The sequence below is a fragment of the Phascolarctos cinereus genome, unplaced genomic scaffold (assembly GCF_003287225.1).
Source record: "Phascolarctos cinereus isolate Bilbo 61053 unplaced genomic scaffold, phaCin_HiC Scaffold_9;HRSCAF=440, whole genome shotgun sequence".
Taxonomy (NCBI): domain Eukaryota; kingdom Metazoa; phylum Chordata; class Mammalia; order Diprotodontia; family Phascolarctidae; genus Phascolarctos; species Phascolarctos cinereus.
The window spans coordinates 231,240,220-231,267,959 of record NW_027556402.1 but is presented as its reverse complement, the minus strand read 5'-3'; the positions used below and the strand labels follow the sequence as shown (position 1 = coordinate 231,267,959).

The following is a 27,740-nucleotide window of genomic DNA, read 5'->3' as shown; positions in this document are numbered from 1 at the left end:
TCAGATCAACGAGCATTAATTACGCAATCTCAATGTGCCGGGCACTGTGCTAGAGATTCAAAAATAGAACACAGTCCCTTCTATCTATGGAAACAACACATAAAAGGATCTAGAGGAGACGGGCTGGGGTATGAGAAACAATGAGTCAAGGAGGTATAACAACCTATCATACGATAAGTAGTAGCTGAAAGGAGAGCAGGCTGGAAGAGATTTTGGAAGGGCATTTCCCCTAGCAGACTGTAAGTTCCCTGAGGGCAGAGATTGCCTTCTTTTTCAACAGCAAAGCACAGAGAACTGGTTGAGTTGAATGTTTTGAAATGACAAGAACTGAGACAAGATGTAGAGATATGAGGGGGTGAGGCTGAGAAGAGAAAGGGGGAGAGGCAGGATCAAGACCCTGGATTTAGGCTTTTGGGGCAGAAGTTTAGGAAAGGGAAGGGGACCAAGCAGCCAAGCCACAGAAGAGCTGTCCAACCTACCCCTCCCAGCCAGCCAGAGAATTGCAATCCGGTACCGGGGGCGGGGTGGTGGAAATCTCCTCCCTAGATTGAGTAGGGGGTGGGCTGGGGAAGATGGGCGTGGACAGGGCGGGGCAAGTGGTTTAGCCCCTTCCTCCTCCTAGTCTATAAATTCTGGAAGAGCCGTCGGTTGAACCATTCCCCTAGCAGAGTTGAGAGACGACTGTATCCCCTCTCCCTGCTTCGGGCAGTCCAGGGGACCTCCGCCTCCCTCTCTTACTCCTCCTAGGCTGGGGTCCTCCTTTTCCAGCCGGCCCCTGTTTCTCCTCTCTCTTTCTCCCCTGATCCTTTCTTCTGTCCCCCGCTGAGGTCAGCTTGGGTCCTCCCCGTCTGGCTCCTGCTCCCCGTCCCGCCTCCTCCTCCTCCTCGCTGTGGTCAGCCCGGGTCCGCCCCATCTGGCTCCTGCTCCCGTCCCTCCGCCTCGCTGTGGTCAGCCCGGGTCCGCCCCGTCTGACTCCTGCTCCCCACTCCTCCTCCCCCTACTCAGTCCAGGGGCCCCCGTCCTTCGCCCCTCGCGGCCCCTGCCCCCCACGATGTACAGCTTCCTCGCCAGGAGACGCCTTCGGAAGCGCCCCAACTCGGAGCTCGGGCTCCCGGCCCCTTTGGAGCCCTTCCCCCGCCCGCCCCAGGGCGTGAGGGCGTGTTTGGGGCGTGGCCGGGGCGGGGCGTGTGTCCGCAGCCGGGGCCTGGCAAGATGGCGGCAGCGGCGGCAGCTGCGCTGGGGGCGGAGGAGCCTGAGCTGTGCCTGGAGCTGCTGCCCACCGACCCCCTGCTGCTCATCTTCTCCTTCCTGGACTACCAGGACCTCATTAGGTGAGGGGGGGCCGGGGGCGGCCCGGCCGGGGGGAGGGGGCCGCGGCGCAGCCTGCCCATCCCCCGCCGCGGGAGCCGACGCGGCCCAGGCCTGCGCCGAGACGCGTCCCCCCGGGATGCGGGGCCTGGGCTGGGGGCGAGGGTGGGGGGCGCGGCGCAGCCCCCGGGCCGGCTGCGGGCCCAGGCGGGGCGGGGGGCAGGGCCTGCGAGCCCTCCGGCCCGGGCTCCGGCCTGCGACGATCGTGGCAGCGTAGACACGGCGGGACGCGGGTGTCTTTGGGGCTAGACAGCCCGACGCCCCCATTTTGCAGATGAGGAAGCTGAGTCCCCGACAGTCGAGGCCTCTCAAGGTCACAGAGCTGGCATCGGAGCGCAGCTCCCGTAGCCCCCCCGCCCCCGGCCAGGGACCCCGCCGCTGGTCAGTGTGCGCAGGGGCCCTCCCGAGACATTGATCGTTTGGCCTTGGTGACCCGTGGTCACCCAGGGCTGGGCTTTCGCCGCGACAACCTCTCTGAACGGTAGCAAACCCCTCCCCTCCCCCTCCTCACTCCTTATTGCCTTCGGTGCTAGCAGCTGTCCCTCCCATTAGCAGCTCCCCCCCCCCACATCAGCAGCAGCCCCCATTAGGCAGGACCCCCAGGGCCAGCCCTGGAGAGGTCAGGGGCCCGCTCCGTGCTCCCCCCACATGGGAAGTAGCCCGGCCTGATCCTCCAACGGTGCCCTCTTGCCATCACCCCCGCAGAGGACCTGGTGGAAAACCTGCCTCCCTGACCTTGGCCACATCTCTGGGCCACGGTGTCCTCCTGTATCTGCCGGACTTGAGCCCGATCTCTGTTTGCACAGTTAGACATGACCTTGGTCCTGGGAGGCTGTCTCAGATAGCGCCCTGTAGGACGTGTACCCTGGAGAGCTCCCAGGAGGGCTCGCAACCCACCTAGGCCTCTTGAAATTTACCAGCTCATTCAAGCCTCCTGTTAAAAATGAGCTGTTACATTTGGTCTCCAAAGACCTGGGTTCAATGCGACTCTGCCAGCTACTCCGAAGTCCCTTGTCCTCCTATGAGCCTACTTTCCTCATCTGTAAAATGGTGATACTAGGTGCACTTACCTGCCCTTCACAGGGGATGTTGGCCGTGCCTACTTCACTGCTTTTTTTGTTTGTTTGGTCAGTCGGCAAGCACTGAGTGAGTGCTTTGTAAGCATTTAGTGCTGACTATTGACCCGAGAGAGAAATCGTACTGCATCAAGGTCTTCATCCAGGACCAGATGGGTCAACCTATGTGAACTACTTTCCCAACCATAAATGCCAGCCACTGTTATTAAGGAGGGCCTTACTCATCATCTCATCATCCAGGATCCTTGCTAAATTTGATTTAATCCTGTTTCTAAAACCAAAGGAGGGTGGAGGAGAACAAAAGGATTCCTGGAGGAGGAGGAGGTGGTGTGAAGCCTAGTTAGGACTTTCCCTTTTCTGGGAGAGGCAGTCACAATCAGGAAGAGGTCAGGCCACCAGGAGGGAAAGTCCTCCTGGACTTGGTCTCTGGTGCTGGGCCAGGGGAGGTCATGATGGAATAGAGGGAAATTTCAGGCTAGTACCTACCTTACATACCTTTCTTGGCCATCAGCTCCTGACCCGCAGGGTCCTCTTACCTTGAATTTTTTGATGTCTATGAATATAAGCTTCTTGAAGGCTAGGCCTTCTTATCTGCTCTGTCTGATGGAAATTTTAACCTCTGATAGGCCCAGAGAGATTGAATTAACTGGACTACCAGATGCCTAAAGTCAAAAGCCAAAGTCATTTCCATGTCAAAGTGCCTAAGATATTACATGCAACATAAATAGAAGAAAAATGAAATAAAGCCCATATTGTTATGTACTGTTTTTATTTCACTTCTCCTACCTGGGACCACAAACCTCATTTCCTCCAGCCTTCTTCAGCTTAGGTATTACTCTGGAAGGATTTTAGAGCTCCTCTTTTCCTGATTCCTGTTTCTAATCCAGAGCTTTTTTTTCTTCTTCTTCCAAATTAGCTGTGGAGAGCTTTGAGGTCTGTTAGAAATCCATGATGAATATATGGAATATTAAAATTGTGGTGCGTTTAAGCAACACTGATATGAAACTTGTAGATGGAAACCCATGAATACTGTCATGAATTTGGCCACGTAGCTGGACTGTTAGAATAATTACTATAGTCAAATTGGTTTTTTTGGCTGCATCATTTTTTAAAAATTTATGGTAAAATTAGGCCAGGATATAAATGTACCAAGATTGCTCATGGCCCTGGACTGGCAGAGAATTCTAGCAGAGAGCTGCACAAAAATATTTTGCTTAAACCTGACCTTAACTGTGTTCTTTTACATAGAATTGAGATCCTCTCCATCACGAATAGAGGAAAGGTTCTTCCCGAAAAGGCAAGCACAAAGGTGTATGTCTTGTAGACCTGTCATGGTTTAAATTACATTGCGGGTGTCAGTTTATTCATACGTAGGGCTCATTCACTGCTCTACAGGTAATTCTACTAGTTAACACATGCAGCTTGTTTTTAACTCTTTGTTCTCCTGTGGGCAGTTTCACACAACTAATCACAATACTGATTTATGTTGCAGCTGTAGCTGTGTCAGCCGACGATTAAACCAGCTATCAAACCATGATCCTCTCTGGAGAAGACACTGCAAGAAATATTGGCTTTTGTCAGAGTAAGTATGTGGGGAAGAGAAAATGATAAAAAGGTAGCCAGGAAACCTCAGCCACTTTGCAGCTGGTCAGGAGGCAAACATGACATCCTACTGACCCTGCCTGATTCTTTGCCTACCCACAGTCTAAGAATCATAGATATAGAACTAGAAAAAGGACTTTACGAGGCCACCAAAGGCCATACCCCATATTCTCCAGGGGAGGAAATAGACTGAGGGGGAGCTGGGAAGTGTCTGAGCCAGGATTTGAACCCAGGCTTTTTTCTGATTGCCAATCTCTACCACATAGCCTCAATATACTTTAGATTGATTACCCTAGTGTCTGCTCTATTTAGTTAGATTGAGAAAGTTTATCCCTAGGAAACACTCATCATAATAAAGGTATTTGTAGGTGTTGATGGTTTAAGATCCTCGGGCTAACTTCCCTTGTAATTTCCTTAGTGAAGAATTTATTCACCATAGATTTCAAAGCTTGACCCAAATGATTTCTCTTTTGCCGCCTTACCCATCATTGATGTCATAACATATCACTGTTTTGCATGTTATCTTATCTCCCACATTCTTTCCCCTCTGACTTGTGACTAAAAATGTGAAGGCATTTTGAATAATTTGTTTTTAACCTGTCATATTATCTAATCTGTTATTGAATTTAATATTATTCATTATTTAGTCTATAGCATTCCAATTAAAAAAAACACTTTACAGAAGTTAAAGCAACCCCATATGAGCCTAAATAAAACATCCAGGTAGCTGTCAGTATGTGCTCATGATATTTCATAAGATTCTCAAATGCTTGTTCTTTTTTAATTAGGGCAGAAAAAACGCAGAAGAACAAAAGTTGGAAATCTCTCTTCAAGGACACTTATATTGATCTGGGAAGATATATTCAACATTATGCTACTCTTAAAAAAGCCTGGGATGACCTGGAGAGATACTTGGGACAGAGGTGTCCAAGGATGATTGGATCTCTGAAAGGTGTTGTAAATTTTTTTTTTTTAATTAATTTATTTTAGTTTTCAGTAATCACTTCCATAAGCTTTTGAGTTTTAAAATCTTTCCCCCTCCCTCCTCACTTTCTCCCCAAGACGACTCACAATCTGATATAGGCTCTACATAGACCTTTGGAGATTTCTTAGATCCTTGCATTGCTGAGAAGGGTTAAGTCTAACAATATTGGTCATAGCACAATGTGGTTGTTACTGTGTACAACATTCTCCTGGTTCTGCTCACTTTACTCACCATCAGTCCATACAAGTCTTTCCTGGTTTTTCTGAAGTCTGCCTGCTCATCATTTCTTATAGCACAATAGTATCCATTACATTCATATACCACAACTTGTTCAGTCATTCCCCAATTGATGGGCAGCCCTTCAATTTCCAATTCTTTGCCACCACAAAAAGAGCTGCTATATATATTTTTGTACATGTGGGTCCTTTTCCCATTTGTATGATCTCTCTGGGATATAGCCCTAGAAGTGGTATTGCTGGGTCAAAAGGTATGAACAATTTTATAGCCCTTTGGGCATAGTTCCAAATTGCTCTCCAGAATGGTTGGATCAGTCCACAACTCCACCAACAATGCATTAGTGTTACAATTTTCACACATCATATCCAACATTTATCATTTTCCTATTTTGTCATATTGGCCAATCTGATAGGTGTGAGGGGGTATCTCAGAGTTGCTTTGATTTGCATTTCTCAGTCAACAGTGATTTAGAGCATTTTTTATGTGATTTTTTTTCATAGATAGTTTTAATTTCTTCATCTGAGAACTACCTGTTCATATCCTTTGACCATTTATCAATTGGGGAAAAGTGTTGTAAATGTTTCTGTTCATCTTTTTTAATGTTAGAGGCTAACCTTTTAAAAAGTTTTATTTATGTCCTTTTATATCACATTCTTTCCTCATTCATATGGAATGCACCATTCCATGCCCATAGTCCACCACCTTGTCCAAGACTGTAGAGAGGTGATTTTCCCTGGGGCTTTTCAATATTCATCTTGTTTGTACCATTGTATCGTGTTCATTGTTGTCCTGGTTCTGCTTTCTTGACTCTGCTGCATTCCACACAAGTCACTCTGTTTCTGAATTCCTTATTCATTGATTCTTATAGTTGAACAATATTCCATTATATTCATGTCCTACGGTGTACAGGGGGCCTTGGTTTGCTTCCAGCTCCTTGCTATCCCTTCCCTCCTGTCCCCTTCCAAAAGTGCCGCTAGGAATATTTTGGGGAATGTGGAACCTTTCTTAGGTTTGGGATGTATGTCCAGCTGTGGGATCCACAGAGATTAATCTGAAGAATGCCCAGTGTCCATAAACCCATATTATGCTTCACATTCAGCTTTGACTTGGAGTCAGTTAAATAGGAAGCTGATATTTCTATGAAAAGGACACAGCCTGCATTCTAACGCTAACCTTGGCATCTTGGCCTGGCAAAGCTGGTTTGGGGTTGTTGTGTTTTTTTATAGAATAAGCAATAATCCTATACCAGGAGACTAGAAAATGGTGGAAGTGTTTATTAAAATAATAATGACAGTAATGGCCTAAAAGGCAGAACATGTCATCCCATTACACAGATGAGGGAAGTTTTTGTGATCTGCCTGAGGTCACACAGCTACCCAATGGTAGAGCAGATCTTCTAAATCCAAGTTCAGTGGAGTTTGGACTCCTCTACTCCTTCCAATACAAAAACTGCCTCCTTTATATAATAACAAGACTTTGGTAAGTACAGCTCCATAAGAGCTAGCAATTCTGTTTGTTTGGGGTTTTTTTGTTTTTGTTTTTGCTGAGGCAATTGGGGTTAAATGACTTGCCCAGGGTCACACAGCTAGTAAGTGTCAAGTGTCTGAGGCCAGATTTGAACCCAGGTCCTCCTGACTCCAAGGCTAGAGCTCTATCCACTGCACTACCTAGCTGCCCTAAGAGCTAGCAATTCTATAGCGCTTCCAGGCATACAAAGTGCCTACCATAAACCCCATTTGACCCTTCCTACAACCCCTGTTTTTGTGGATGAGGGAACTTGAGGCCGGTAAGTATCTGGGGGAGAGTGCTCATTCAGGTCTTCCTGATTCCCCATCCTGGTGAGCCACCTTGCTTTTGTCAAATGATGTCCAAAGTCATTTCATGCTTCACAACATCATTTGAAATGACTCTCATTCTTCCAACTTGAAGAGCAGGTGGCTCATTGTCCAGTGACTTGAGAAGATTTTATTCTCATGAGAGCACAAAGCTTAGTGGCCAAACCTGGTGGTTCTCTTGAAAAATGATTTTGACATGGGTGAAGAGAAGATGGCCATCAAATATCCTTTCATCTTTTTAAATGAGCCACCTAGAACCTTTTGCAGCATCCAGCAGCACAGTGGATAGAGCACTGGGCTGGGAATCCCTAAGACTCTGTCTTCATGAGTTCAAATCTGGCCTCAGCTACTGACTAAGCTGTGTGACCCTGGCCAGATCACTTCACCCTGTTTGCCTCAGTTTCCTCATCTGTAAAATGAGCTGGAGAAAGAAATGGCAAACCACTCCAGTATCTTTGCCAAGAAAACTCAGTTGGGGTCACAAAGAGTCTGTGACTAAAACCACTGAACAACTACAAAGACCTTTTTAAGTTATACGGACTTATGAAGCCAAATGTGATCAAATCATTAGCAAGAGTGAAGGATGCCATGTGAACACTGTACCAGTCTCCGCTCTCTCTGTGGTCATGGAATAGCTGAGAAGGTGTGGAGGGCTGGTCATCTCTCCATGGATGGAGTTATCAGAGCCATCAAAATATAAAGAAAACTTAGGGCATTTAAACTGTAAAGAGGCTCAGCTTCTACCCCTTTCCCCTCTTGGGAGTATTAAAAAAAAAAACCAAGCCAACAAATGTGAAAACTTGCTTGACTTCTAATTCCTCCTGTAAAGCCCCACAGCCTAGGCTGGTAGAAAAATTTTATCATGAGCCTATGCTGCCCCCACTAGGAAGTGACTGAATCTCTCAAGGCCTAGTGACTGGTGCTGACCTAAGGGGTGGGTGGCATGTACACTCTGCCTAAGAGGTGAGATAAAGAAGCTGGTGGGGTAAGGGACTGATAGATTTCCATCCCTTAATGTAGAAGCTCCTTTCTTTGTTTTTTTTACATACTTAAACACTCTAAAGCATCTTAGATACTAGGGAATCTTTAACAGAATTTTGACTGGGGAGCTTTAAACAGAATTGCTTCCTTAAAAGCCTTCAAAGTATTTCCTTGCTGCTGAATAGAGAAAAGGCCTTGCCTGCCAAACTTAACTTTGGGTGGATAATCAATACAAAATGAACATGCCTTTGCTCCTTATACACCAGAAGTTTTAGGTAAGTGGGTTTTAGATTGATTTGGTTTTTCAGTTCTTGTTGTTGAAACTTTGCAGTTTTAGGTGAGGTGATTATTCTGTTTTCCAGAACATCATAAATATTTCCATTGAAAAGTTGGACATTTGTTTTAGTTTTCTGAAGCTAAGCTTCTGCTCCCTGTCTTCTCATCTGGACCACAGGCTCTGCTGTCACTGTGCCCTCTCGTTTAAGCAGGCCATTTGGTTGCTGCTGGGAAAAAAGGTTTCTTTCATAATAAATGATGGGGTGAACAGGGACATAAAAATGAATTGCTTAGAAGGCTGAGGAAGAAATGGAGTAGACCAGAAGAGCCAGGTTCTAGAGGAGATTCTCATTATTATTAATGCCATAGAAGAAATGAGCTATATAGTAATCATTTGGGATGTGGGGTCACAGAGCAAAGGGACAATCATTCAGAACATAATTGGTACTCAGGGCCTGCGAACGCTATACTTCCGGGCAGCATTTCTCAGTGTTCAAGAATTTTTTTGTAGTGGAAAGAACACCAAATGTTGGAAGACTTGGATTCATGTCCCAGCCCCAACGCTCAGCAATAATAATAATAATAGTAATGAGAGCAAGGAGGGATCATCCATCCTGAGAATGCTAGTATGGGTCTAGATCTTTGATCCTATGATAATAATCCTATGATATAATAATATAAATTGTTATAATAATAATATAATAAAGATGATAATGTTTGGGGCTTTCTTGGCAAAGATACTGGAGTGGTTTGCTGTTTCCTTCTCCAGCTCATTTTACAGATGAGGAAACTGAGGCAAATAGGGTTGAGTGACTTTCCCAGGGTCACACAGCTAGGAAGTGTCTGAGGCCCAATTTGAACTCATGAAGAATCATCCTGACTCTAGGCTCAGCTCACCATCTAGCTGAGTACCTCCTATGCCTGGCATTGTGCTGAGCACTTTACAGTTTTCTCATTTGATCCCTTGAAACAATCCTGGGAGGTACAGGCTATCGTCCCCATTTTACAAATGAAGAAACTGAGGCAGAGGTTAAGTGACTTGGCCGATGTCACACAGGGTTCTGAGGCAGAATTTGAACTTGGGTCTGACTCCAGGCCTAGCATCCAGCTTCACTAGTTCTAGTCACATGACCATGGACAAATCATTGAAGATTTGCCTTTGTTATTCAGCCTCCCTCCCCCCCCCCCAAAAGGAAACAGTCTTAACTGTGGATCTTCTGACTGAGGAATTAGCTTCTTCATTGATCAAAAATCAGTCATTTAACAAGGTATGATATATGAGGATGGATTTTTAGCCATCTAGGCCAATGAGATGAGGAAACCAGGGTCCAAAATGGGGAAATGACCAGTCCAAGGTAGTTACTTTTTTTTGGGAGGGGGAGGAAGGGAACCACCCCATTACGTGTAAGTAATATTGAGTAAAGAAAGGAAGTGTGAGACTGTAAACCAAAAGTGTTTGACTACTCGATCCTATACCCAATAGAAACACATCTCTATTTGGGGTCTGCTTCTCATCCTGATGCTGAGTAGGAAATTCAAATCCATTCTCTGACACTTATTAGCTGTGTGACCTGGGGATAGTAGCCCCTTCCTCCCAGGATTGTTGTGAGGATCAGTTGGATGCTATTTGTAATTAATCACGTGGAGGCACTCTATAAACGGTAGCTATTATAATTAAATATACTACATCTCTCTGATTGCTGAGAGGCTCCTTCTGCTAAATAGAGACCCTCTCTTTTGCCCAGGTGCCTTCCCTGGGCCCGTTTGTGAAACTGGAGGAAAGTCCTGGTTGGGCTCTTTGAAGAAAGCTTGTGAGTTGTACTTAGTTGGGATTTTAGCATAGCTAAACAAAGACTTAGACTTGGGAGTAGTTGATTTCCTCCGTGAAACTAACCCTTCTTTCAGTCTAGACTTTGGTAAACAAAAGGGACCCCTCCCTTCCTTAGGGGAACAAAAACACATTCCCACTCTGGGACACCAGTACAATACTTTTCTTCATTCAAGGACTTTAGGCCCGTCTCTAATATTAATTCTTAATTTTTATTACACACTGCTGCATGCTTCCATATGGAGTTCTAACAAAATCTCAAAGTATTGACAAGCACAGTGAGTTTATAAAGGAAACTCCATTATTGAGTGAATTCTCCCAAAATACTGGCATCTAAAGGGAGAAATGTTATTAGGAAGAATTTTAAAAGCTGATGTGTTATGTTTAAAGATTATTACTAAGTAGAAAATGATTGCTTATGTTTTATTCAGAACAAGAGTTATATGTAAAGATATGTGGACCTATTTTCATAGACAGCATGCTGTCCTTTGCGGGATTCTCCTCCAGATCACTCCCTGTAAATGGAGGTGTCTCCCGGGTTGTCTGGAGCCCTCTTCTCCCTCTATATATTGCCAGCTTTAGGCTGATGACTCAGATCTACCTAGGCTGCCCCAACCTCTCTGCTGACCTCCAATCCCACATCTCCAGCTGCCTTTCTTCAACTGGATGTCCAGTAGACATCTTGAACTCACCATGTTCAAAACAGAATTCATTCTCTTTCCCCTTAAATCCTCCCCAACTCTTACCTTCCCCATTGCTGTAGAGAGCACCATTGTGCTCCCAGCCCCTCAGGCTCACAACTTTGGAGTCATCCGGGACTCCACACCCACCATATCCAAGCTGTTGCCAAGGCCTGTTGATTTCACCTTTGAACCATCTCTACCAGTGCTTAGGACAGGTGCTTAATCAATGTTTATTGATTGATTAATGGTTAGAGGACCAATGCTGGGGTTAGGAAGACCTGGGTCATATTTGTGTGAGCCTGGGCAAGCACATAAGAGGATTTATGGGCATGGACCAGATGAGAAGGTGCTGAGGGCTGGTAATAGAAGGAAGACCTCCTTGGATGAGTGATCCAAGACACCAAAATTGAAAGACAAACTTAAGGCATTTCCACTGTAGAGGTTCAGCTCTCACTTGATCTCCTCCCCTCTTTAGGAGTATTTGTTTTAAAGTAGGGGGGTATGGAAGACTTGTCTCTAGAACACAAATCCAGAAGCCCAGAGGGTCCCAGCCCTTTGGTAGCTCCATTCTAATGGGGAAAACCATGGCTATAGAGGGAATATGTAAAATTCTCTACACTGACTCACTGATCCAGACCAAAAAACCAAAGATGTGTTTTTTCAGTCTTCCTTCTTTTAAGTTTTAAAAGGTTCTTCCACTGGAGAAAAAGATGCCAACAGCTGAGGGGTTCTGCCCTCACCAGTGGTAAGAAGAAACGGGGCCTTTGAGAATGCCCAGTGGGTGATCTTCCCGCCAGCTGTCTACCACTGGTTAATAAAAGCAAATGGGCTGGTCACAATTTTTTTGTATTTTGAAACTAAGAGTTTTATAATGTTGACATACAAAGAGCAACAGAAATTAGGTCTGTAGTTGAGACAGAATAATTTTCAAACCTTACATTTAACTTGTTAGGTGGTACAGTGAGTAGAGCACCCAGCCTGCAGTCAGGAAGACCTGATCCACCCATGGATCTAGCTGTGGCACCTTGAACAAGTCACTTCACCCCTGCCTCCATTTCCTCGCATGTAAAATGGGGCTAATACCCACTTCCTAATGTTAGGAAGATCAAATGATAATTGTAAAGGGCTTAGCACAGTGCCTGGCTAGTAAGAGCTAGTATAAATGTTATAGTATATAGTAAGAGCTATATAAATGTTAGCTTATTATTAGTTCTCTTCCCCCACCCCCAGGGCCTGTCTGCCAATGCTATGTTTTCTCCTTGTCCGTCCAATCTCTTGTTTTATGAGAATAATTTTAGGTTGCTTTTGTGGTGGGGTGTTTTTTTTATTTAATTTTTTTCTCTTTTCTGGCTTCCTATTCCACCCAGCTATTCAGCCTGGCTGTTTGGGGAATAAAGCTCAATCCAAGCTGTGTTACTGAGTTGGGAATGGGGAAGGGGGAGACGGTGATATTCAGAGTTTCTAGATAAACCTCCACCTTCTTCCTTGTTCATCTCTTGGGGCTTTGAGTTACTCATGTTGTTCCATATGAGAGGACGCTTGCCACTGCTGAAGCTGACAGTGTCCTCATTGACTTCCTATGCAAGACATGGACGTAGATTTGACACCCTTGGCCTCTTTGTATCACACTGAGAAGTGTTAATGAAGGCTGTTGGATTACATCCATTTAGAAAGTTTCTGAGCAGTATTTAGTTCTTAATAAGAAAGCTTACTTTGGAAGAGTATATTGAATATTGGAAAATTATCTTCCACAGTTTGTAATGTAATTTTAAAATAATTGTTTCTTAAGATGGGGTTTAGAAAGGATTGGACTTAGGTCATTGGACACTCTGAGCAGCGTAATGGTAGAAGGCTGGGGCTCAGAATACCTGGGTTGAGTCCCATTAGGCTGATTGTGGGACCCTGGTGGCAAGTCTCTTAACTTCTTAGTGCCCCAGGGAATGAAAGGATGTCTAAAGTGCTTAGCACAGTGCCGAGTGCCTGGCAAGTGCTTCAGAAATGCTTCCTCCCTTCCCTTCCTTTCTCTCAGACCACCAATTGAAGATCAGATGACTTATGTGCATATTAGTTAGAGGAGAATGATACTTAGGAGAAAACAGATCCAGCCACAAATTTTTGTTTTGTCTGTGTCCACATTTACATGATTTTATTTAATATCAGTGAGATCAATCGGCAAACATTTATTAAGCACCCACTGTGTGCCAGGCATTGTGCTTACTAGACACCTGGAATACAAAGACAAAAATGAAGTCCTTGCACTCACAGAGCCTACATTTTATTAACAGGGGAGGCTGCATGTACACAAATATATATAGAATAAATAGAGAATACCAGGAAGTTGGGAGAGAAGGCTGAAGAAGGTGGAGCTTAGCAGGAAAGGCTTCCCAATTACAGAAATGGCAATTAAGAGGGAAGATGACTTGAACGGGCCCTTTGTCATCGAGGTAGAGCCTGAATTGCATTGTAAATCTGTATTATTTCTTCATAAGTTTTGTCTCTGTTGCAGTGACAGGCCAGGATCACCTAGGGAGTCGTTTGTGCTTTTCCTCTGGCTTTCTGGCACTGGGTTGGTTTTCTGAAGTCCCTCCTTTCTTATCTTTGCAGACAGTGTGGAGGAGCGTGAGCTGGATGCTGTGGAAGCACAGATAGGGTGCAAGCTTCCCAATGACTATCGATGCTCTTTTCGGATCCACAATGGGCAGAAGCTGGTGGTTCCTGGGTAAGATTCTCTCTCAACCTGAACCTTTTTCTTATTATCCCTCTTATCCTTTCTTTGAAAGATGCTGAAACCAAAATGTTCACAAGTGAAACTCCCTGCAAATGCGTTTACATTCCCCACTTCCTTGTATCTTATAGGCTTCCAGCAATTAATTCTGCCCTTCCCACTCCTTCTGGATGCCTTTGTGGGCCTAAGACTCCATGGAAAGGTCCAGTCCTCAGGAACATCAGTCACACGAGTCCAATGTTTAGGGTTTGCCTGGAAGAGGAGGGGTGTGAGGCATGTCATTCATTTGTCCTCAGCTGTAAATGCAGCTTTGGCCATCTCTTAACTATCATATCAGTGAAGGAGAATGTATGTGAACCTTAGAAGCCTGTATTTATAAAGACCTATTTTCCTAGTAGACTAGAACCTCAGTGAGCCTCTTTTTGTGTCCATCCCTGCTAGAGAAGCAGCATGGAGCCAATGGGCAGGGAGCTGTCCCCTGACCATCTCTGGAGTGTGCCCTGGTCGGTGCCCCAGGCATGTGTTTAAGATTAGCAGTCTCCGAGCAGTTCTTCAGCCAACACTTGTTTGTTTGTTTGTTTGTTTGTTTTATCAGAACCATGGGTCAGTCCCTAACCTTATTCCCCAGCCTGATAAAGTAAACATAGTAGGGCTAATCCAATGCTGGTTTGGATTGAATTGAACAGGGGAGTCCCCAGTCACCTCCTGCTTCCAGCTCAGCTTTGCCTTCCCACAGCTAGCCCAGGAAACACCTGAGAACTGCAGAGGCAACAGAAGGAGCTACAGGGTAGCTCTTGGACCTCCTGGAGAACCTCCCACCAGCTTTCCCTCACTCAGTTCACTAAAGATGAAGGGTTAAGGAATCTGCAATTTGGGTTAACGGGTGACCTATAAACTCCAGACCATGGAAGGTCTTTGCAAGGGAAGACAGACATCGGCGTGTGTATCTCAGCCAATTGTTCATGGCCATGGTTTAGCAGATTAGGAAATTCATGAGTTGAGTTCTAAAAGAACTCCTATGTGAGCTGGGACCTTGTGTTTTTTGTTTTTGTTTTGAATTATGACCCCATGTCAGGTTTGAGAGAAACTGGGCTGAGTTCGATTGGGTGTACATAAACTGGAAGACGTAAAATTCAAGGGCCTCGGTTTATTTTAATCTTGTAATGCCTCTTACTTCTCAGTTAAGGAATGTTTAAGAAATGTTGATTAAATTAATATTTTAATAAAGGCAGAATATTTAATATGGAAGTGGAAACCATGCTCTAACTTGTGATTTCAGTTCCCAACAGCTTACTCTACAGCTTGGTCTTTTTTTAACGTTGAAATCTTTCATTTATAGAGCATGAAACTAGGTTTTTGAGTTTATATCGACATGGGTAAATCTGGGGAAAGTCTGGGTGAATTGCAGCTTAGTCTTGAAGAATTCAGTAGAACCTGGGTCTCCCTGACTCAGTTCCTGCCCTCTCTCTGTGTGTTTAACAAATTGTCCAATTTGCTGATCTCTGTATGGTCAAACCTCTAGAGAGAGACAGCAGAAGCTCTTTTTTTGGGGGAAGTACCAAGGCAATTGAACAATGGGTCAGGAACTACCTCCTGCCTGTGCAGGACCAGCAGGCCATATGCGGCCTCGCCTGACCCACCCCCAGATTTCAGAGGCCAAGTTGAATAGACCGTTTTGAGCTAGAATAGTTTCCATAGGTCATCCAGGAAACAGGACATGGAGGCCAGTGCAGGAGCATTCTCTGGGCCTTCCATCTCCTATGATCCTACTTAAAGATTTCAGGTAGACTCTCAAGCCCTTTGAAGACAGTAGACGTGGATCACCATTGACTTAATATTGCAGGTCAAACTAGATTCCATACAGTACGTACTTTATGGGATTAAACACTTATTTCATGTAATTCAGACTTTGAGTATTCAAACTCTGCTTATGGATCCTTTGGATTAATAGACATTGCAGCATCATTCTTCATCTAGCATTGTGCCACAGGTTGGGTTGAAACTAACCTGAGTCTACTTGGAGATGTTACTCATCCACCTAAGGGACCCTGAGGGGATGTCCCTGGTCTCTGGTAGAGCTGCTGTATTTTCCTCTTTGACCCTGAAGGTTGATGGGAAGCATGGCCCTCTCCAATCACTACCGCTCTGAGGATTTGCTGGACATAGACACGGCTGCCGGCGGGTTCCAGCAGAGGCAGGGCCTGAAGCAGTGTCTTCCTCTCACTTTTTGCATACACACTGGGCTGAGTCAGTATATGGCGTTGGAAAGCGTAGAAGGCCGCAACAAGTATGAGATATTCTATCAGTGTCCGGTAAGTAGCTCTTCACATGTCTGAAGTGGAGATGCTAGGTGGAAGGCTTGGAGTCGGGCTCAGTCTGGGGCCATTCCAAGGCAGAGCCTAGTTTGTGCTGGGTGCCAAAGGGAGGCTTGAGGAAAGCTTTAAGACCACAAGGAGGGAAACTGAAGAATTTTAGTAAGATCTCTTATATCTTGAAGAATCTGTAGAAATTTTTCTGTTGAAATAATTTTAGGTGTTTCATTGACTGTCTTAAAGACACAGCTGTTAACTTTTTTTTTCAGTAGGTAACAGTTGTTTTAAAGTTTAGTATTTCAGGAGATTGTGTTTTTGTCTTTGTTTTGTGTCTATACCACTCCCTAGGGGTGACAATGCAAATCCCTTGAAACAAAAACATTTTCCCATACTTTGAATTACAAATGTGAAACATTAAGAGCAAAAATCAATTACTCAAAAGTTCATGGTAGATTTCCATTTTTCCCTTCAAATGCTTCCATTAGGTCTTAGAATCCTTCCTTATAATTGCAATATGCTTTTAACTCTAAAACCATGTTTATTATAACAAACTGAAATGAAAAATGAGAGGCAGTATGGCTTAGTCACTCTGAGTGACCTTGGAGCCCCTGGCCCAGTCTGGCTGTAGGACTGAACCAGTAACTACCCCTCCCTGCCCCAGGCAATGCAGATTAGATTTTGCTGAGCCCATATTCCAATATTGGAGGAAAGGGTTTGCTTGCTTGCTTTCTTTCTTTCTTTCTTTTCTTCTTCTTTCTTTCTTTCTTTCTTTCTTTCTTTCTTTCTTTCTTTCTTTCTTTCTTCTTTCTTTCGATCTTTCTTTCTTTCTTTCTTCCTTTCGATCTTTCTTTCCTCGGTCACACAGCTAGTGAGTGTTATGTGTCTGAGGGTGGATTTGAACTCGGATCCTCCTAACTCCAGGCCTGGTGCACTATCCACTGTGCCACCTAGCTCCCCCTAAGAAAGGGTTTTCTTACCATGAATTCTTCACCAGGGACTATCAAAAAAAGAGAAAATGTATATCCTGGCTTTCTGGAACATGTGCCTCCATAAAAACTTTGAGGATGTTTAAAAGAGCCATGATAAAGTACATCTTTGTAAAACCTTAAGATGCTCTATGATGGTGAGCTTTTGTTTAGATGGCTTTTATATGGCTTTTCATTGTTTTCCTCATCTCTTACCTCTTTTGTCCTCACAGCACCCCTTTGAAATAAGAAAGCTAGACATCTCTTTAGACAGTTAGAAATTGGGGCCCAAAGAGAAGTGCTTTGCTTAAGGTCACATGGAATTAGTGGCATAGCTGGGAAGGTCTCTTGGTCTTCAGTCCAGGGCCCTTTCTCTTCTTTTTAGCTTCCTACTTAGCTGTTTTTATTTAAAAACCAAAAAAGTACATAACTCTATATCCAACGCAATGGGGTCCTTGTTGCAAGGTAGAGCTTGTGAGCACAGAACGTTCTAACATTCGGGCAATGAAAGCCATGTCTCCGGCTTGCTAGCTTTTGAATGAGGTTTTTTTTTGTTTTGTGTTTTGTGTTTTTGTTGTTGTTGTTGCTTTTTTGGTAGAGGGCAGGAAATTTGGGGAGGGTTAAGTAGCACTTGGTTCCAGGGAAGAATATAGAGATAAAGTTAAATTTGATTTCCTCAATAACAATGTACCTTTTCTAATCTAGGACCAGATGGCTCGGAATCCATCAGCAATTGATATGTTTATTACAGGTAGGAAAGATGTGTGTGTGTGTGTGTGTGTGTGTGATTTGTCAGCTCCTTACTCCACCCCCAAAAAGAAGTTAGTAAAGAGCTATTCGTGCTTAGCTCCTAATGCAATGTTGTTAGATTGATAGTACAGAGCTCTATGTCTAGGCTGGCTTCAGGAGAGTAACTAGCTTGGCTTTTGGAGCTGCACCTGCTGATGGGAATCTGAAATGGAGCATGCCTCAATGACAGGCAATATTGATAGACTTATGCCCTGTGGTATTTTTTTGTTTGCCACATTAAGGTTGGGTTTCTTGCATATCTTTCTGGACTTCTGTAACAGCAGCTGTTGCAGAGCCTTTCAGTTGTATGTGTCCATCACCAGAGTGGCAAACACCACTGTGTGCCCAGACTACTTGGGCCCTGAAAGGAGGGGATATATAATAAGTGGAGTTCACTTCTCTGATTGTCTATTGTTCTCTTCTTGTTTATGTCAAGAGAAGAGGAGTCTCTTAATTCTCTAGGCTGCCTTTTAAAATGTGCATTCTTATGAGTTAAAAGTAAAAGGATATTGCATCTTCAGTTGTTTGTACTGATATGAGGTTGGAGTGCAAGCTTTTTGAGGTCAAAGGCTGTCTTTTGCCTTTATTTGCATCCCTAGCACTTAGCACAGTGCCTGGCACATAGCAGATGCATAGTAAATGTTTGGAGAACAGGAAATTGCATGCTTTCATGTTTTCCAACACTACACAGTATAGGGTGGGTCCGTGTCCCCCCTCCCATCTGTTTGCCTCTTGCCTTGCTCAAGAAGAGCATTGGGTCCTAGATTATGCATCCCCTAGGAAGTGGGAGCCATGTTCTTTTTGAGCATGTGGCCTTTGCTGCTCTGAGAAGGCTACTGACTTTCCAAGCAGGTATGTGGTTTGTCTCCCTGGGTGCCGTGTCATCATGGAAGTGAAAGACTGACTCAGTGCAGGTACCCTGTGCTATAAGCAGACCTTTGGCTTAGGGTGCTACTGTTGTTGCCTGAGAAATATTGCTGCAGCTGTCCTTAGGATAGCATAGCAAAGGGGTCAGTGGGAGAAGCTTCCATGGCCAGAGAAGGGGGCAAAGCTAGCCTGGGCTGGGGCAGCCTGAGGGGAAGCACTTGGACAGGTCCTGACAGATATGGGTGTTCTGAGAATCCAAATGAAGAAATTAAGGGAATGGTGTCAGCAACGGAATTGGCACAGGTTTCTTTAGGTAGTAAACTTCCGCTGATAGCATATGTATAAATGATATATTGCTTGCCTTCGCAGTGGACAGGGGAAGGGGTGAAAGGGAAGGAGAGAATTTGGAATTCTAATTTTTTAAAAAGAATGTTAAAAATAAAAAGTATTTTTAAAAATGGTAAGCTTCCTTAGTACCTGTCAAGTACTTCATTGGACAACATTTAATTTACATAGACTCTGGGGGTTTCATCTCTCATAAAGCGAGTTAGGCATGTCCTGTGCAACGTAAGATTACAGAGGAAAACAATTACACTGTATTAGAAAACCCCAGGCTTTCACAAGAAATGCTGCTTGTGTGTTTCCAGTTTTGGAGAAGCCCCATATAGTTTTGAGTGGAGCAGTATGGGAGCTCCCAAGCAAATCTCCAAGTCTATTTGCCACAGCCCTGGTACCCAGGGCTGGACTTCCTTGAATTCTCCCAGACTTTCTGTGCACTATATGAAAACAATGCCAAGACCTTGGTGCTGCTGTCCTTGCCTGGGTTAGCATTGACAAAGTGCCTCCTCTGGGCCAGTTGCTATGCCCGATGCTGGGAATAATAGTGCAAAGAAGGATCCCAGCAAGTCAGTGTACACAAGTATGTACCGAATAAATGGGAGGGCCCCATGTGCAAGGCTGTAAGAAGCAGCTTTCCTGCTGCCACCCCACTCTTGTCTTTCATTTTATCTCACCAACTAGAAGGATAAAGTGCTTTTCACTTGAATTATGACACACTTTCAAGACCAATTCTTCTCTGCCTCCTCCCCTCCCCATGAGTTCTGTTGGTGCCACTCCCAAGATATTTTAGTGAGGAGCAACTTCCCAAAGGAATAATGATTGAATCCTAGGGTGAAATACTCCTCAAGAAGAAGTGCAATCAATGGCACTTAGATCTACAAGGAAACTTGGATGTCTTGTGGTCCAGTAGCCTCTTTGCAGCTGAAGAATGAGGCCCAGAAGGGGCGGGGACTCACCCAAGGACACCCAGCTCGGTCCAATGACTCCTGAGCCAGCATTATTCCAATCTACCCAGATGAGGCTTTGCTACTGTATCTTCTAGATAAGGTCTAAGTGATGAATTTAGTTGAACTGATCTGTGGACGGACTTAGCTGGTTTTGTAAAACCTCTGTTTTTTCCTATTTCTTTTGGCTTAGGTGCTTCTTATTCTGAATGGTTTACCTCTTACGTGCACAATGTTGTAACAGGGGGCTATCCTATCATCAGAGACCAGATTTTCAGGTATCTTCCTATTCGAAGACTTCTTTGTTTCCCTAAGATGTATCCCTCATTGATAGAAATTCACTGAAGCGACACGTTGGGACCATAGGAAATAGGAATTGTAACTCTGGTTTTTACTCAGCAAAGGGACATTTGTCTATTTATTGATCATAAATAGCAACTGGTACCTTTATAGACTTTTTAAAGAATTACTAAAATGAAGGGCGTATCTGTAACTGACCTCACTTGAATATTGTGAAAATCAAAGTGTTATTATTCAGTATAGTTTGGGGGGAGGAGGGAATGGGGACATGTATGTATAGATATATAAAATGGCCCATATAATTTTTGTAATTTTTCTTCTGTTTATCCCAGACTATTTCTAAGTTCTAGAATCACATTAACTATACTGTCTTTTATAAATGTTAGTAAAATACAAACTGCTGTGAATCTCAGATCTGTCAGACAGATTAAATGGACAAGCACCTGTTTGGAAATGAAGTCTGACTGCTGAGTTCCATGTGATAACACAGGGGGGAGAAAAACCTCCCTGTTAGAAAATTAATTTTTAATTTTTATAATGCAATTGAGGCTTAGCACTGAATGTTTCCTCCCACATGCTAGTTTTTCTTGTTTTTTTTTTAACCTTAGAGAACTGAAATCAGTTATTCAAAAGAGACAGTTCTCTTTCTTGGCTATGTAGGTACGTTCACGATAAGGGATGCGTGGCGACAACAGGAGACATCACGGTGTCCGTGTCCACATCGTTTCTCCCAGAACTTAGTTCTGTCCATCCGCCTCACTATTTCTTCACTTACCGAATCAGGTGGGCATTAGTAATTGCGGTGGTTTCACCATATTTTTCACTGTTTTCAAATGTTGTATGACGAAACATTTTAATGGGCATTTTCTGGAGGTGGTTTTCATAGTATCTCACATTCTCAGGCATATATCTTCTAATCTGTATTAGATAGTGTTTTCCAATTTATTAAGATTTTTTATCTTTTGTGCTTATTTTTGGGCTTTTAATTCTTAAATATTTTAAAATCACATGATCAGTCCACGAATCTTCTCAAATTTGCTAAATGTATATTCTCAGGATGTACTTTTTCCTCTGTATTTGATATTGGTAAGACGTCTAAATATATTGTACAAAATAGATCTTTGTACATACATACCCATCATATATACAATTGAGTGTGCTCCTTAGGAGATGGGGACCAAGCTTGATTTCTTTCTGCCTTAATCCCCTGTGACTAATAATGCATTTTACATAGTAGACATTTAATATATGCTTTTATTAAATAAATTAATTTTCTTATCTAAGGTCAAGCAAGTACCTGAACAAATTTGCTCTGAGGTGTCCACAAAGGACTTTACCTCTGTCTCGGATTGCCCGTTAAAGCTTCCATCTCAGATTTGGGTACTGCTTTATCAGATAACTTTTGGTGACAGCTGTAACCATTTTTCAGAGGGAGGGGGAGAAGGGCACCAGTTCCAGGTGAGGCCCTTGTTCTTTCAATTCATCTTTGTTCTAACTGAACTTCTTAGAATTTCCTGGGGTCCTGAGAGGCTGAGTGACTTTACTGGAGTCACACAGCCAGCATGAACGAAGGTAAGTAAGCCACAGGCCCAGGTCTTCCCACCTTCTCTCTCCTATATGCTGCCACGTTTGTCTGAATTGTTGTAATTAAATGAATGGCCAAGGGTCAGTGTTGGGTATCGGAATGAGGAAGCCCACCTCTGATGTCCTGGCTTCATAACCCTAGGCACGTTAACTTCTCAGTGTCTTAGCAACTCCATTGCTGTGGAGAATAACAGGTAAGTCAAAACCAACTAGGAAGTGTTCTAACCTTTGAGTTTGGTGCACTTGCCGCCCACGGATGCCGGTGAACTCACTATGAATGTGCCCCACGGTGGCCAACACAACCCTTCCTGGCTCTTGAGTATTTGAAATGCTTTTTTCTAGTGGACACATCACACCTGTCCTTGCTGACCGTCTTTAGAGTTTCAGTATTATATATGTGGTTGCTCTGAAGCATCCTCCATACAGGCTTTCAAAAGATTCCATTCATCACATCACAGGTAACCCAAGCAGATGAGTTGGGTTTTGACTCGGAGGTCTTTAAAAATACCACAAGTTCCTCAAATATTGCAAGTCTGGATATAATTCCTCTTGTTGTTTTTTGCTTTTCATTCTCGAAGAGGACCAATGACATCAGGAGGTCGATATTTTTGACTTGCAAACGAATTGGATGTAAGTGAGGCAGAGCTGTGCATAGCTTCACTCTCTCCTCTGGAGTCACTGGAGTCCAGTGAAAGACACAGGTCAGGACGACCTGCGATGGTCCCCGTGACTGCTTTTAAATAAAAATTAAGTGCTTATCTTTCTCACTTTCTAGGATTGAGATGTCTAAAGATGCTCTTCCTGAGAAGACTTGTCAGTTAGACAGCAGATATTGGAGAATCACCAATGCCAAAGGTGAAATCGAAGAGGTTCAGGGACCTGGAGTGGTGGGTGCGTATTGGAACCGGAGAGTCAGGTGCCTTTGCTGGTGGCCAGCCGTGTAGACTTCGTGAGAAAATGGACAGTAATTAGCCATCTTGTCTATTGTTCTCTTCAGAAGCATTATAGATGAGTTTCCTCATCCTGTCTCTTGGACTGTTGGTTAGGGATGAATTCCTTAGTTTGTGGGTTAGCTGTTCCCTTCATTCCTATCTGGGCCATGCCCTGCAGAGTCACTGGGGCCGGGGCCGGCTGCTCTGAGTGAGGTGGGGAAGTGGCAAACCTAATGGCCAGATGGGTTATTTGTCCCCAGCCCTTCTCACCATTGGTTCCTTTTGCGGGATGGGTTTGGTTGTCAGTGATCAGGATTTTGTACTGGAACCTGTTTATGGCAGGGTTTCTTAATTGGCAGGTAAAACCATGTGTGGATTATATAATCGGTCTGTTGAGCAAATTAAGTTAAAGCTGAGGCTGTCCCAATTAATTTCCAGGTCTAGAATAGTTATGTTCTCTGTGTGCTGATTTTTCCTTAGACTTGGAGGATAGTTCATGCCTGTAGAGCTTTGAGGAGAATTTGTCATGCCTAACTTTAACTTTGGTGCCCTAGGCCTCTGTTGTCAGAGCCAATGGCATCAGACTTTGACTTAAACTTTCCTGTCTTGGTGCCAAAAATTCTTTTTAGAACTTAAATTCTCAAATTTTCTCTACTATACTGTCTTCTAGACAGTAAAGTGTAAAGTTCTAGTGACTTCAAAAATTCTTTTCATCTTTTTCATGGCAGCAGCTTGGTATGGTGAACAGGGAGCTGGCCTAGGAGCCAGCAAGACAACCTGGGGTCTAGTTCTTGGCCTCTGACACTTAGGTCTCAGGCCTCAAGGCAGTCACAGGGCAGGTGCCAACCTGCTTTGGTTGAGGGGAGTTCAAGGAGTTTCCTCACTTGGAATCCCCTATATAAACCCATGAAATCACAGATCTGGTCCCTGGCCTCCTGTCCCAAAGGACATGTGTTGATGTGTCCTGTGTTTCTCCCGCAGGAGAGTTTCCCATCCTCAGCCCCGGCCGGGTGTATGAGTACACCAGCTGTACTACCTTCTCCACCACATCAGGATATATGGAAGGGCATTATACCTTTCATCTCCTTTACTACAAGGACAGGATATTCAACGTGGCCATTCCCAGATTCCATATGGTGTGTCCCACCTTCAAGGTCTCCACAACCCCAAGGGTAAGCAAGCGAGTGTTGGAAGAAGGTTAGTTTTTCTCGGGACTCAAAGCCACTAAGCTAACTTCCTTCAAGTTAAAAAAAAATCTCATTTTGATAAACAGCCGTTGGACAGGTTAGCATCTGAGCTCTGGTTTCCTCAGCTGTAAAATGAGTGGCCTAGCTGCCCTGCCTGCTTCTCAGGCATGCTCATTTGAGTGCACTCTTATTCAGAGACTCACATCCACCCTTCTGTGGGAAAAGCAGCAGCTGCTGACCCAACAAGCCTTCCGTCTCATCCTCAGGAGAGTTTGAGAGATGTGTCCAAGAGTAGTTGGAGGAGATAGGGAAACCGTCTTTATTAAGGGATTTTCTGAGCTAGGCCCAAGTGCCGTTTATAAAAGCTACCACTAGAGGTCGCCCTGTCTAAAGGTTTTTTGGTTTTGTTTCGTTTCCCATACCCTTTAAATCACAGGATAATATTTTAGGACTAGAAGGGCCATTAATCCAACACCCTCCTTTTAAAGGTGTGATGTGACTTGTCCCTCTTACCTTCATAAGTTACAAATTCCAGCTAGGAAGAGTGGCCCCCTCCATTGTCCAGCTCCTTGTGCTGCCATTTGAAAACCTGTATTTGTCCAAAATGGTTAGGGACTTCGCTTTCAGTGCTCTCACATACATGCCAGGTGATGACCAAGTCCGTGACCATTCAACCTGTGATGACTCAGTGCTGCTAATCTTGTGGTGTCTGGAATAACAGGACCATCACTTACTCGGTGTTGTCAAAAATGTGGTGGTGTTGGAGCTTCCTTTAAGTCTGCTGTGAGATGTAAAGGCTGAGAAATGAAGGGTTATCTACTCAACGTGTGATTCTATCCCAAGGAAACTGGCCATGATGAATGTTCTGTGATCGAGGAAGACGAAGATGAAGATTCCACAGATTCTGATGACTACGATGGGCCCAGACTCGTCAACTACTCCCCAGCCCCAAGCCACTGTCCTCGGCACACCTGAGCCCCGGCGCCGAGGTGTTTCTGAAGAGTGTAAATAACTAACTGGCTGTTCAGTCACATATGTCTCCCAAGTGGCAAGCCAGCAGTGGGCCAAGCTGTGGTTTCTACCAGACATTTATCTTAGGAGTTGGTTTGGGTTTTTTTGTGTTTTCTGTACGACAGAGGAGGGGAAAGGAAGGCTTCTTTTTTTTTTTCCTTTTGTCAAATGGGAAATTTGTTCTCAAGCTGCGGGGCTGGTATTACTGCCTTGTTTAAAGTATTTCATATTTGTAACATTTACAGAAGCTGGGTCTGTGTGGGGGGTGGCGGGGAGGGTTGTTTTTATACAAGTATTGCAAATGTAGCAGCAGTAGAAAGGGTAGAAGCGCAGATCTATAGAGCCACTGCCATCTTCAGTTCTTGGGTTATCATTTCCTGATATTGTACGTTGTATACAGCGGAAACACACTTGCAATTAGGCCTTTTTAGCCCGGGAATCCATTTTAGAGGGCCCTCTCCATGTATATCCACCGCAGACACCAGGGACCCTTCATGGTTGACTTCAGCTACCGGGAACTAAAAGTGGTCTTTCTCCCCTTGAAGACAATCCATCCTTTAATTTTAGATGAAAAAATCCTTACCATTGCAGTAATTTTAGAATGTGATATATTAAAGCATCTGCTGTGTTGTTCATTGCTAACAGGAGTAATCTTGGCAATGACTCCCATGGTATATACATTTGTAAATACGATTTCTGGTTTTTTCTGCTTTATACACTGTCTTAACTTTGTGATAAGTGACATGAATTTTATGTTAAGCTAAATTTGTTTTCCTGAAACATGGGTTTTTTGTAATTATCAGACTCTGAATTTGGAATGAAATCTTGCAGGTGTTTAAAATCACATATTTAAAAGTAACTCTGGTTGTTGATCTCATCTGTTTAATATCACATTTAAACATTTTCCTGTTTGTGTAAATTGACGCTGCTTAGCATTGTCTTTGCTTGTTTGAAGCAGAGGTTGGTCAGCATTGCTGCTGGAGTGCAGCAGGCCCCATTTCTGGGTTACTTCGGTTGGGGCCATTCTGTGGGGTGTGTTGCAGTGTCCCAAAACACACACAGAATTCCTTTGTTAGGATGCATAGAAGGGTACGGTGGCAGAATGCCTGGCCCCTTGACCTCCATCTGGGGCCTGGTCCGCATCTCCCAGCAGACCTTTGCTCCCAATCATCCAGCCTCTTCCCAGCCTGGCTGCCAAGTGGTGTGACCTTGGGCCAGTTCCTTCTCTCTGGTGCTTTGGTTTCCTCTGCAATAGGAGGGCTTTGGCTGCATGTGCTCTTCTCAACCCTGTGAGCCTGTTAACCTCAGACATGTACTGTGTAGAGTTCATTTCCCAAAAGGGCATTTAGCCTGTTGACGTCTAGAAGACCTGGTTTCTGTCTTATTATAATAAACAGACTGGGCTCTAAGTTTCCACTTAGTGCAGGCTAATAATTCTTCAACATTGTTCGTCCTGGTTTTGCCCTTGAGGGTCAAAAGGAACAAATTAATCCTGAAATATCTCAGGTTTTCAAATACCTGAAGACATCGTCACATTGAGGTCCTTTGCCAATTGCCCAGCTGACCTCCTTGGGACACGATCAGCTTTAAGTCACTTAAATTAAGGCCTGCCAGTGGCCTGTTATAGAGGAGGTGGCGCTTCTGGGAATTAGGGTTAGCTTTGGGGAAAGGTTTGAGGATCATTCAACAAGCATTAAGACCCTCAGGATCCACATTTTTAAAAATGAAACATTCTCTGCCCTCAGGAAGCTTATGTTCCATTGGGGGATACAGCCTGTCGGGGGGAGAAGCAAAAATAGGATATACACAAGAGTCACTAAAGCAGAGGGAGAGAGCACTTGGGCTGAGAAAGTGATTTTATGAGATTATTTCACCAAAGCTCTAAAGGTGCCATTTCTGGCAGTGTAACGGGCCACTGGGAAATGATACTGATAGAGAGTAGGATCTCCCAAAACAGCTTGATTCTTTGAGAAGTTCTGGTCCCGTCAGCCCCCTAGCCTTTATTAAGCACCTACTGTGGGGCACACACAATGCTAAGCTCTGGGCATACAACAAAAGGCATGAACTTCAAAGTTGGGTGATTCCAGCCATTAACACTGGAGAGGGCCTTAGAACAACTTCAGGCCTGCCATGTGTCTCCCCCTCCCCTCATCCTAGAATCTGGGTACCACCAAACAGTCCCCTGACCTGACTTTTGGACTTGTCCTACTCCGAAGACCTCCAAAGGATCCTGATAGGAAACAAATGTATCATGCCTCTATGTAATTGCCTCCCACTCTTCCTGGCCCCAATTAAGCAACACCAGACTTGCAGTGTCCAGGTTAGGTCAAGGCTGGTCACCCCAGAGATAGCTTGTGCCTCAATTTCCCCATCTATAAATTGATGGTGTGAACTAGACCTTTAGGTGTCCGAGATCTAAATCTATGACTAAGGTCCCTTCCCATCTCTGCACAGATTTTTTCAAGGACAGACCAGTACATCTCAGTGACAAGTAGCACAAAAGTTTATGGTCTGGAGGACTTGGGTTTGAATCTAGATGCTGGCACTTAGCATCTCTGATTCTGGTATTTGGGTCTCATTTTACTAGATGGCCTTTGAAGTGCTATCTAGCTCTACATCTTAATGCAGTTAGATTGTTTTTGGCTACAGTGATTCATATAAAGACCTTTTTTCTTTTTGGCAAGGCAATTGGGGTTAAGTGACTTGCCCAGGGTCATACAGCTAGTCAGGGGTCTGAGATCACATTTGAATTCAGGTCCTGACTCCTGGGCTCTATCCACTACACCACCTGGCTGCCCCCATATAAATACCTGTTTAAAGAAAATTAAGGCATGGAAAGGCATGCCTCATGCGGAAGGAATAGCCACACCAATGAAAGAACAAAATAGGTAGGTAGGTAGATGGTGGACTGGCA

General features: G+C 44.3%; 1 protein-coding gene across 1 annotated transcript; it reads left to right on the top strand.

Annotated features, from left to right (window-relative positions):
• The first annotated feature begins 1,172 nt into the window (after window positions 1-1,172).
• FBXO3 (F-box protein 3) lies at window positions 1,173-25,685 on the top strand. The gene is made up of 11 exons (XM_020963948.2): window positions 1,173-1,331; window positions 3,937-4,026; window positions 4,835-4,998; window positions 13,476-13,590; window positions 15,704-15,908; window positions 17,579-17,624; window positions 20,006-20,090; window positions 20,773-20,895; window positions 22,472-22,587; window positions 23,610-23,800; window positions 24,659-25,685. Exons 1-11 carry the CDS (start codon window positions 1,213-1,215, stop codon window positions 24,788-24,790), a joined length of 1,386 nt encoding a protein of 461 aa, XP_020819607.1. The 5' UTR covers window positions 1,173-1,212; the 3' UTR covers window positions 24,791-25,685.
• Window positions 25,686-27,740: the final 2,055 nt, after the last annotated feature.

Coding starts and splice junctions, on each gene's coding strand:
- FBXO3 (XM_020963948.2), top strand. CDS start 1,213: ATGGCGGCAGCGGCGGCAGCTGCGCTGGGGGCGGAGGAGCCTGAGCTG. Junction 20,091..20,772: donor ATCAGAGACCAGATTTTCAG/GTATCTTCCTAT, acceptor TTGGCTATGTAG/GTACGTTCACGATAAGGGAT. Junction 23,801..24,658: donor AGGTCTCCACAACCCCAAGG/GTAAGCAAGCGA, acceptor TTCTATCCCAAG/GAAACTGGCCATGATGAATG.